Raw genomic sequence first — 11,301 nt, 5'->3', positions numbered from 1 at the left:
CCCCGCGCCAGGACAAGATGGAAGAAAACAGCGACCGCCGGAGAACAATGTTTTGGCAATAAAACCCCAAAGCGGCGATTACAGAGAGAATACGGGCACGTTTGAAACCAGCTGCGGTCATGTGTAGGTGAGTGGGAAATTAAATTGGTTTTTAATCGGAGCGATTTTCTCTTAGGACTTTGTAGAGATTCGTGCGAACGATTGTCTGGCTCGGCGCAAACGGGGGATGCACGGAGAGCCAGCATCATTGTTTCTCTTCCACGGGCCGTAATGCGGGTTTTCAGTCGGGGCAGCTAACGGCTAACGAGCTAGCTCGTGGCAAGTTGATTGTTATAAACACAGCTGCTGCAAAGCACGCAGTTTTCATGTAGCTCGCTTATTAGGTCGGAAGTCCGCATGTACGAGGGGAAACGGGGAGGAATGATTTGATATCCGACTGTCCCGGTGAGCATTGTGTGGTTTTAATTGCAGCTAAAGTTAGCTATCAATAAACGGAGCGCCAGCGTCGCTCGCAGCCAGACAGATTTGATTTCACGAGCGTCATCAAAGCTGGGGAATTGGAGAATGAGCGTTTCGTTTCGCTGAGCTCACTTCAAAGCCAGCGTCCGTTTTAACTTCACGTTATTAGCCATTTCTTGTATTTTCCTGCCCAAAACGTGCCAGTTCACTTTTTAAAAAGCTCCCTACAAATAATGAAACTGGTTAATTTCATAAATATTCACCTTGATCAGCGGTGCTGTTTTAGCGTGAGCTAGCTTGATAGCAACTATAGGTAACATGCTAAAAGATTATATTTCTTATCAAATTATGAATTGCTGACCACACACACGGTTATTTGGAGTCCTGTAACTCTGGGTATTGCTGTGACTTTCATTTGAGGGGCTGATTTTTCGTTTCTGGGATATTTTTAGGCGATTGTTTTGATTGAGGTCGCAGAGATGCGTTGTCTCATTGTGGTTAGTCGGGTAGCTAACTATGCTAACTAGCTGGCTAACTACTATGCATCACAAAAGCTCATCCGCTTTCTGTTGAACAGCAGTGTCACGTAGCCAAATGGTCAGCTGGTGCAGACCAAACAATAAATTCTCACTCTGCTTGTTCTCCACAAACACCGCGCTTACAGTCCCCCGACTGTGTCTGCGTAAAATCACTCCTAATGTCTGGCACGATTTGACCTAAATATCGTTTGTTTTAGGCAAGTGTACTCAGCCGATTAATTTGCCAGTACTGCAGCCCAGTGCCTCCAGCTTTTGCGCTCATGCTGGGTTTATTAGTCAGAGATGCAAGCGGTGTGGTCCAGCATGCATCAAAGTGCAAAACAATAGGGATGCACGTCTAAGCGATCAAGCTACTACGCCGATTTTATTTTGGCTGCCGTCCAAGTCACATGTGGCGTCAGATGTAGAACAATACGTGAGGAGGATTAAATATTTCAGATGCAATCTTTGATTTTTTTTTTCCCCCACCTCCTCCTGCTGCTATTGAATAGAAATGGTGTGGTTTTAGTGCCCCCTCAAAAAAGCTTAACAGTTTTGGGGTTTCTATGATTTTACGTCACCAAGCTCACATGCATTTATATTAATCCTTACCATGTCTTTTCTGGTTTATTCAGAAAATACCTGTATTCCTTTATGTAAAATCAAAAATCTTCATTCACACAATTTTCAAACTGAAATTTCTTGATGAAACATGTCAAATTCTGTGGTATATTGAGTGTATTGATGCAAGTTATTATATACTAATTCAGTCTATTGTTGTAATAGATGTTTTATTATGCTTGGTTGTAAATTATAAAGTGAGGTATTTGTTTTAAGTAAGACATATCGCACAATTTAAAAATGTTTCCATTTGGAAACTGAATATATTTGTGCAAATCATACCTTGAGGTTTTCAGTTATCAAACCCAGTGTTTTGGTCAGTCCTAGAAAATTCTGTAATAAATAAAAAGTTTAAAGATTTAGAAAAATTTAGAGGTTATTATAGGGCACAAAGGCTTTGTAGCAGAGTTAAAATAATTAGGTAATTAGCCAATATGTAGGAATTATTTAATCAATAATGGTTTAATTTGTTGTAGCTCTGCTTTGTAGCTGTTATAGATTGAGGAAGTGATGCTGTGATAAGGACACACATCAAAATGAAGTGGTTTGTTTGGATCTGTGAACTCTCGTGCCTGTTATCATGAACACGGCTTTTTATCTGTTCTCCCTTTCAGGATATTCTCCTCCTGCATTCCTTTTTAGATTAATTACCCTCCTCCCCTGCACAAAGGAAACCTACCACCATGAGTATTATTCAGGACAAGATAGGCAATGAGTTTTTGCGAAACGGAGGCATGGACCCCAATTTTGCACCAGGTATGCTTATGTTCAGCCACTTACCGCCAGTCACCAGCTTTACACGGCTGGCCTCGCAGTCCGTCATGGGTGAGTTGCCCCAGGAGATGATCCTGAAGAAAGAACGTGACTCACCTCCAGAACACCAGGGCGGCACTGCTGCAAACACAGGGGGCTTCCTTCACAGCATGGGCATTAAGCAGGAGCGGCCAAGTGAGCTGGATTACCGTATGCCCCTCTACGGCGTGGGTGGAGCACAGGGGGTGAACTGTGGTGGAGGGGGCGCGGGGAAGAGTGGTACCGACATGGCAGATATGTCTTTTGGAACCCACCACCAAAATCACCAGAACATGCTCCTGCATGACCTCAGCCTCAGCAATGTCCGCACCCTTGGAGAACCGGTGAGATGGGGTCACTTTTTTTTAGATATTATTTCAGATTTATTGTTGTTTAGTTTAGTGTGAAACTTTCCAGTTTCCTTGTTTCTGCTTGGTTTCTTCCCTTTACTTTCAGGGTGGAAATTTTCATATAATGGTGCCTGGTTGGCTGTGACAGCAGTGATAACAGCCATCTGTTAACTGCGTGTATCAGAATCAGAATACTTTATTAGTCCCTGAGGAAATTATGTGGTTACAGTTGCTCAAAGACAACAAGAACCACAAAGAACTGAACTAAATTAAATAATCCAATGCTTGTTGTGTTTGCCTTTAGATGTCTGGGAGACAAGTTAAAGAGCCAAAAGAGTCGTCAGGTAGAAGAGGACGGAAGAGCAATGGAGATGGACAGGGAGGCAAAGCTCGAAGGAAACGCAGTGATGCTGCAAAGGTCGGTGACTTTTCTAGACTCATTATACAAGAAAATGATGTGCATTGTTAGTTGACAGGTATCCTACAGTGTTGATTCAAATCAGCAAATTATTATTATGAGCTTATACTCATGTTTTTTGTATTTTGTTTCTGTTTTTTTCCCCTTCTAGAACTTGATGCTGGATGCAGATGGAGCCTGCCTATCCCCCAACTCTAAACCACATATCTGTGAGCACTGTAATGCTGCCTTCCGCAGCTCCTACCACTTGCGTAGACACGTGCTCATACACACAGGTGAGAGACTTTCAGTGCTTCTTGGCACTGTTTTCATGCATTTAAACAATAAATACATTCAAATGATTTTTTTGTTGAAGTTGCTTTGCAATGCTTTAAGTTGGGGGGATATGAAGTGATGAGAGATGCAAAAAGGATGCGTTAAATCAGTAACAGAACAGAGAAAGCTACAAGAGACAGTGCCTGTTTCTTGTGTCTCTTTGCTTTATAACACATCTGAAGTTTCTATAAATCACATAGCTCCAGATTCATTTCAAGGCAGCTGGAATCTGCCATTAGGGGTAAAGATCTGTTACCAGAATTTGAGGAATGAAAATGAAATTTGGATTTGTGATGTGATGGATCTACATATGTGGTGTTGTGCTCTTCACCACAAGCACCTGGGGCCTCTTTTGAAACCAGACAGTCACTAAAGCCAGCGTTGAGTCACGGATTACTCATGTCTATCTGGAAATCTTAATCATTCTCTGTGCTGGGAATTCCTTACTTAGCTCATTGAAGTAGAACTCATAAACCATTTAACGGAAAATCCATCCAATATGATTTTTATTTTGAAACCATTTCCTTGTTTTTCTATTATTACAGACATTGATTTGTAATAGCATCTTTGCAATGCTATATCTGTAATGCAGTGCAGTTTCTCAAACATGCTAATATGTTGTTATATCTACTGGTTACTACACGTCTCTCACAGGTTTCTTTATATTTACGCAACCCGACCAGAATAGCATAGATTTTATTGTGACTTCAGTTATGGCGCGGGCTGGGATCTAATTAATGTGGTGAGCGGATGGTTGTACTCTTGACTGCACAGGTGAGAGGCCTTTCCGGTGCAGTCAGTGTAACATGAGCTTCATTCAGAAGTACCTGCTCCAGCGGCACGAGAAGATTCACAGTGGTGAGTCCCGACACAGTAACTCAAATAAATGGCTCGACCTGAACAGCGTGTTTATTTTGTAAACTTGTTGGGAGTTGCACAGGCCCTGATGCTGTCACTGCTGTATTTTTCAGGGGAAAAACCTTTCAGCTGTGACCAGTGTAACATGCGCTTTATCCAGAAGTACCACATGGAGAGGCACAAAAGGACACACAGTGGCGAGAAGCCATATCGCTGCGACACCTGCCAACAAGTAGGCACTTTGTAGTCTCTCTCTCTGTTTAGTTTTGTGTACATTTCCTTGAGCTTTTAAATATGTTTGAAGTCCTTTTTCTTTCAGTTGTGCATATATTATCATAATTTGCATCTGAGCATTTATATCTAAGCCACTCTTAAGCCCTGGTCTTAATGGGATTAGCTGTATCACACAAGAGGTCAGCGAATATAAAGTTCTGTTGTTCAAATTCAGTGGTTATGTTCCCAGCTGCTTACCACTGCAGTGGATTTTCTGTTAAAATTTCAAAAAGGGGATTTTAGAGATACTAATGTCCATCAGCGGAGACTAAACCCACATTTCTCTCTTTTAGTTTTTCTCAAGAACAGACCGGTTACTGAAGCACAAACGGACTTGTGGAGAAGCCATAAAGAAGGGCCTAGACCCAAGCATGCTGGAGCTCAGCGAAGCAGAGCTAGGCCAGGGCAGCTATTCACTCACTCAGGGAAACTCTACCACCTCTGGACGCAGGAGAGCAAAGTCCAAAAATGGGGAGGGCAGCGAACGCAAGAGAAAGAAGAATGCCTCGGCGGCAGGGGCCTCATCTTCTGGGGGGATGGCCCGTGACTTGGGCCTGCAAGATTTCAGCATGGACCCCTCGGGCTCTGACCAGGTCATGCAGGGACGTACTCCCAAATTGGTGTTCAAAAAGGCTGGCCGTAAGGGACTTGATAAGGGCCTCCTTTCTCTGGAAGATGGCTCTGATGGACAAAAACTGTTGGGTCAGAAGCCCAGCTCCATGGATCACGTGGAGGCTTCTGGCCTAGATAACATGGGTCTGCTTCAGGGACCCGGGGGCAACAAGCAGGGGCCCACCACCAGCAGCAACTATGACGATGCAATGCAGTTTGTGAAAAAGCGGCGCTACCTCCATGCAGTTAACAATGACTTTGGAGCTGGCTCCCTGCACATGGCATCCCAGGGCAGTAGCGTAATACAGGGCTCCCTGGGACCTGAGCCCACCCTGGCCATGCTAGACTCCTCGCCGCTGGAACTGAAGCACGACAAGTCGGGCATTCCAGATGAGGTATTGCAAAGCCTGCTAGACCATTATAGCCATAAACCAGAGGGAACACACCACCATGATGTGACTTTTGACCTGTCAGACCACCCACACCATGTGGACCTTCAGCCAGCAGCTCCTGTTACTCCGGAGTTGGAGGATGACTCGCCGAATGGTGGTGACAAAACGGCAGTGATGAGCGAGTACTCAAAGTTCCTCCTGCAGGCTCTGGAACGCACCAGCCATAGCGGACCCTTCCCCAGCCTCGGTGCAACAGGGCCCTTCCCGCTCCTCTCGAGCAGCTCCAGTCCCACAGGGCCCCTGTTCTCTGACAAACACGTGTACACCACATCCCCACTGGACTGTGGCTACCCGCCTGCTGTCTCCTCCCCACTGCCCATCGCTGCTCCTTCATCAACCTCCTCCTCGTCCTCCTCAAAATCCCACTATGGTATGCTCGTTGGATCCCCCTCCCAGACAGGCTACCACCTAAGCTTGGAATCTGCTAGCCACCAGCAGCTGACTCCATCTCAGGAGCTCACCGAGCAGTTGGAGAAGCAGCACTCACCTGGCACCTTCAACCTACCTCCCCAGGACCTCACTGCCCCGGCAGAGAGCTCCAAGGGGCAGCAATCCAAGGCTGGAGGAAGCGCTCCAGCACCCACAAATGGCTCCACCTACCCAGACCTGTCCCCACTGAACCCCCCAAAAGAAACCACATACCAGATTGAGAACTTTGCCCAAGCCTTTGGCTCCCAATTCAAGTCAGGACGTCGGACCCCTCTGAGCTACGGCAGTGATCCTGGGACAGAGGTCGACCATCGAATACGGACTCCAGTGTCAGAATTCTCAGGGTATACCAGTTTGTTAGCTGACATCAGTGAGCCAGTGAGTACAGGATCAAAAACCCCAACAAGCCAAAGTTTCAGATAAGGGTCAAACGAGGTGTATCCAGTAAGGGGGGGCTGTTCTGTTACTGTTCATAAAAGCCCCCCTCCACCATCCTAATTTTGTTCTTGTAGCAAACTTTTTTTTTTTTTAACACTGCCATTAAATGTTAATACAGAAATGACCAGGGAGGGTCTTCCATGGCCTCAAATGCAATTTTTTTAAAAAAAAATCATTTTTATTATGTAGTCGCTTAATTTTCTGTTCAAGAGTAGTGATTTTTGATATGAACGTACCGTAGATATAAATGTAATTTAAAACATTTAGATGGTAGCTATGAACTTGCTGTTTTGTTTTTTTTCCTTCATCTTCTGTACCCTTGTTTTACCAATCATCATACAGTTGTAAAGTAATAATAGTGTTGATGATTTCAGTAATAATAACATTTGTGTCAGGGAAAGGCCCAGAATTCAAATGGCAAAAAAAGTATATATTGTCTGTTACAAGAAACGTATTAACTCAGGAAAATAGGCAAAATTGTGTAATAAGACTTTGTATTATGAGATGCAATTAGCACAGTTTTACAGGTATTCTTGATACTTCAAAGCTTTGATTTTTTTTCTTCGTTTTTTTTTAGGAGGGGTGGGTTTATTTAACTTGTCAGAACAACAAATTACAATAGGTGATCATCTATGATTTCTACTGCGTGTAGCTTTGTCGAGATTATGGTACTGTTTTGTAAATGTGAAGACATTCACATTATTATTATTATTATTTTTTAGTTGAGCGCCACATGTACATCAGTTAGGATGATTTGTAGCAAAGTCTAGTGCATTGTTTTCACACCGCTCTGAAGTGAAGAAGATGTTTGAACATCACTGATTGGTCAGTGTCAGTTGATGAAGTCTGTACAAACACACTCTCTGCTTCTGCACAGCAGCTTGGTTGTCGAAGTAACTCTGCACCACCGTTACAGCCGTCTGTTTTGAGAGTGAACGCCAGTCTCTGCGATCTTTTCAACGTGCTGTTGCAGAAGTGATTTTAACTTCTTTTTTTCCTTCTTTTATTTTTGGGTTATTTTCACCACTTTTTCTACTCCACTCCTTGCTGTTCATTTGTGTCAGTGGAATGAAACAAGCACTTTTATAAAAAAAACAAATCATCATTGGAAACAACAATAACCCATTCAATTTGCATATGTGATACGTCATTATTATGCTAATGATTATTAATATTATTTTAAGAGGAGAAAACTGTGAATGGGATTTGGGGAGGGAGGGATAGAGGGGTGGGTAATGGGGAGGGAGGTGAGGGTGGGTTATTTGATGGGCTTTGATAGGGTTTGACTAGGCATGACCGTGGGCATTTAAATGTATTTTGATGTGATGCCTTTCTCAAGGCTAGACGATTTTGGGTGGGGGGGTTGGGTTTTTTTTTTTTTGTTTGTTTGTTTTTTTTAATTTTGTTACGGTTTTTCGGGTGATGTTAAAAAAAAAAAGATTTGCCATAATTTTTGTTATACAATATTTTGAGAGTACCTCTTTGTATTTAAGTGTTTTCGAGAGATGGGCTGACATGCTGGAACCCCTATATCTTTAAACGTATGAGTATGTTGACAGCATACTTTTACCATCTTATTTATTTTTCACTAGTCACAACTGACTTTGCAGATTTCTTGTTTTTTGTTTTCTTTTTTTTCTTTTCTTTAAGGCAAGTAATCACCGGACCTACAGCCAATCCCTCTCATTTGTTATGATTTGCTTAAAACACACTGATGTAGTAACTCCAAGGAATCGGTTCGGTTATACAGTTAAGAAAGAGAAAAAGTTATGTCCACCTCCCTTCCCCATAAATGCAGCCCTGCACTCGCAAGAATAAACAATGGCCTTCTTTGTCTTCCGTGGCTAAGGCCATTTTGTCCCGGCAGCCAGGGTTGATATTTAATTTAGTTGATTTCCTGTGAGCTGTAGCCCCCCTCCTCTTTCCTTTTCCTATGTCTGTGAGCTCCACAGCCAAGAGACTTTGAAGCTGCTCAGATCACAGGGAACAAAGACTGACTGACCAGCCACTTCACTCCAAACACACACTATGCTTTTAAAGTAGAGGGGAATAAAAGAAAAAAAGAGTGGGTGAAATGGAGGGGGGGGAAAAAGACAAAAAGATTGACCTAAATATACCTCATATCACTAAAGCATAAAAAAAGAAAAAAAAAGCAGGGACACGCGTTTCATGTATGTAGTGGGAATATTTGTAGTATAGTTTCGACATATTGTATAATCATTTAACACTGCCTGTGTTTACAATAATAGAGCAAATGACTCATCAAAATGCAAATGTATTTCTTTCTTTTTTATTTCTGTAAAAAAACATCCACGCCAAGCAGTGTTGCATTATAGATGCCTCATAGAACATTCATTTTTCTCATGTTATATCCCTTATTTTTGCTACTTGCCATAATGTGTTTTGATATGATCTCTAGAAGGATATTGTTTACAAAAATGTACAAAAACACTAAAAACGTGTGTTCATTTTTCTTTTTTTTCCTTCAGTATGCATGATAAAGACATTTTTTTTGTATGGCTTTTTTTCTGACTGTCACCTCAATACCAAATTTTGTAGCAGAGGCCTCCCCGTTCCTTTGTCTTATTTGTTCTAGACCCCATGTGATACGATTTCCCAGGCTGTACCTGTTATTGAGATGATGAACGGATTAGAGAAGCCAATAAAAACTTTTTGTTACAAAAAATAGCACATTTGTCGTTATGTCTCCCAGAAGTATCAAAATCCAAAAGATTCCTCAATACTGTTGATTAGAAATGCTTATTGATAAGGATCAGTACATGGACTAGAAGAATTTAACTTTAGATATCAGTACTATATCAAAGCAGGCTACTGTATTCACATAAATATAACTGGGTGCTTTTAACTATTCAGATTCTGGTGGCATAATAACAGCTATTGGCCCTCTTATGTAGTCCATGTCTACTGAATTTAAATAGGAGCAAATATATTAGCACTTACCGACATTAAATAACGCACTAGAAGCTTCCATTTCGGCAAACAAGGAACTGGGTTTGTAAATACAGTTTACCGTCTCTGATGCGATCCTTCCCCGGACACGATTAAATTTTTTATTACAGTATTATTTGACAAGAGGCTCTGCTGCCAGACGATGGGGGCGAGTTATAATCTCGTTGATATATTCCCATGTTTGCTTCCATATAGCCTTCGTGCCACATATGCTAATTCCCATGCCCGTAAACTGTTATCTGTATCGGACGTATGAGCATTACCAGGTGATTCTAGGTCTCGCCACTGCTCTGAATAGTGACCGGTGGTGAGAAATATAAAGTAAATAATTTTCTGACATGCAATCCAAAATTTTTCAGAGCTATGCTCTTGCCTGGTAATAGGTTGCAAAGGGTTGTCATAAATATACCCAATGATAATTGATGGAAAATAATGGCTTTCAGTCTCAAAAGGCCAGTATTATGTAAATACCTGAATGATGAATGGGGAGTTGTTATAAAGCTTGTAAGCGAATGATGAGGGATCACTTATAGTGTGAAAATGATGTCAAGCTCATCACCTAATTACAAGCACAGAGGACTCTGGACTAACACATCATGGCTCTCCAAATGTTGGAACCAGATACGATGCAGCACACAGGTTTGCGGCCTCCAGTTTTAAAGCCTCAGGTTTAAGTTCACAGTTCCTGCTACATTGATGTTTAGAGGTCAGAATACAGTTATGTGTAGACGGCGTTGACACATTGCACAGACACAAATGCCTGCCAATTAGTCCTTATATGGAAACAAAATACTAGAATTTCAGTAACCAAAACCTGAGCACTGATTTGTTGATCAATCAGCTACCAGAATTAACTGCATAGCAACCCAACCCATTTATCATATGAGTGCATAAAACACTAACATGGTCAAGCGATTCAACACACTCCTGAGACTGAAATAGACTGAACACCTGTTCAAATGAAGGGTAAATCAGCTAGTGACCAAAAGACAATGGCTTTTTAACACAGGACATGTGTGCAGTGACTGACTCACGTTTGGAGCTATACTCTTTGTGCTAATGGATGTTTTGGAAGAATGATCTTTGACACATCATACTTCCAGATTTGCAAGCTTACGTCAAGAAGCAGTAAAGCTATTTTAATGGTGACTTATGTGATATTATTTGAGTCATGAACTGTGATGCTACATTATTGGCTGGCGGAAAAAAAAAATCAAATCAATCAGTTGAGGAGCCTTCAAGGACAAGGACATTGTCTTCTTCAAGATAATGATTAGCGCTGACTTTTTGTGCCAAGCTGTTATCACCCTCCTTCCCTTTCATGAAAATCGTGTTCTTAATCACAGTCATCATAGGTGGGATATGCGTCACTGTCAGGAGAAACACCTTGGGTGGGGATACAGATGCGTAGAGTTATAGGTGACTTTGGACTTAGATTTTGCAAGAGGTTTTGCTGTTATTGCCGCGTAGTCATGGCATGTCTACAAAACATTCTGGCAAAACACGTAGCTACAATGTAGGTAGATATCTGCACTTATTAGACAATAAAGAGACAATAAAACTACTTCTGTAGTTCATGATTAAAGACTCACTCAAGAAACAAGTAGTAACATTATTCATTAATATAACATTTCTGTTTGCATTAGTCGGATTTATCTATGTTTTTAGTAAAAATTTTGCAAATGGACACATTCAGTAACATGCAAAAGTTTCGAGCCACCTCTTGATTCATTTGGACGTTGGCTGATTTTTCACTCATTTCCAGTTGTTGTATCCGAACATTTCAGAGGAATCTT

General features: G+C 41.8%; 1 protein-coding gene across 2 annotated transcripts; it reads left to right on the top strand.

Annotated features, from left to right (window-relative positions):
* On the top strand, window positions 1–7,746 carry znf281b (zinc finger protein 281b). 2 transcript variants are annotated; one of them, XM_006807531.3, is made up of 7 exons: window positions 1–127; window positions 2,213–2,734; window positions 3,045–3,158; window positions 3,310–3,433; window positions 4,248–4,331; window positions 4,445–4,563; window positions 4,898–7,746. In XM_006807531.3, exons 2-7 carry the CDS (start codon window positions 2,282–2,284, stop codon window positions 6,518–6,520), a joined length of 2,517 nt encoding a protein of 838 aa, XP_006807594.2. In that variant the 5' UTR covers window positions 1–127; window positions 2,213–2,281; the 3' UTR covers window positions 6,521–7,746. The 2 variants fall into 2 exon arrangements, with proteins under 2 accessions (XP_006807594.2, XP_087700767.1); XM_087844641.1 differs by lacking the exon at window positions 1–127 and adding an exon at window positions 301–444.
* The last annotated feature ends 3,555 nt before the right edge of the window (window positions 7,747–11,301 follow it).

Source organism: Neolamprologus brichardi, chromosome 8 (assembly GCF_056152115.1).
Source record: "Neolamprologus brichardi isolate AB-2024 chromosome 8, ASM5615211v1, whole genome shotgun sequence".
Taxonomy (NCBI): domain Eukaryota; kingdom Metazoa; phylum Chordata; class Actinopteri; order Cichliformes; family Cichlidae; genus Neolamprologus; species Neolamprologus brichardi.
The sequence above is the reverse complement of the archived record's forward strand: the minus strand, read 5'-3'. Positions and strand labels throughout refer to the sequence as shown.

What these genes read in the sequence shown, in the direction of transcription:
- znf281b (XM_006807531.3), top strand. Translation starts at nt 2,282, where the DNA reads ATGAGTATTATTCAGGACAAGATAGGCAATGAGTTTTTGCGAAACGGA. An exon ending in TCCGCACCCTTGGAGAACCG is followed by an intron (nt 2,735 to 3,044) that starts GTGAGATGGGGT and finishes GTTTGCCTTTAG; the next exon opens with ATGTCTGGGAGACAAGTTAA. An exon ending in GCACGAGAAGATTCACAGTG is followed by an intron (nt 4,332 to 4,444) that starts GTGAGTCCCGAC and finishes TGTATTTTTCAG; the next exon opens with GGGAAAAACCTTTCAGCTGT.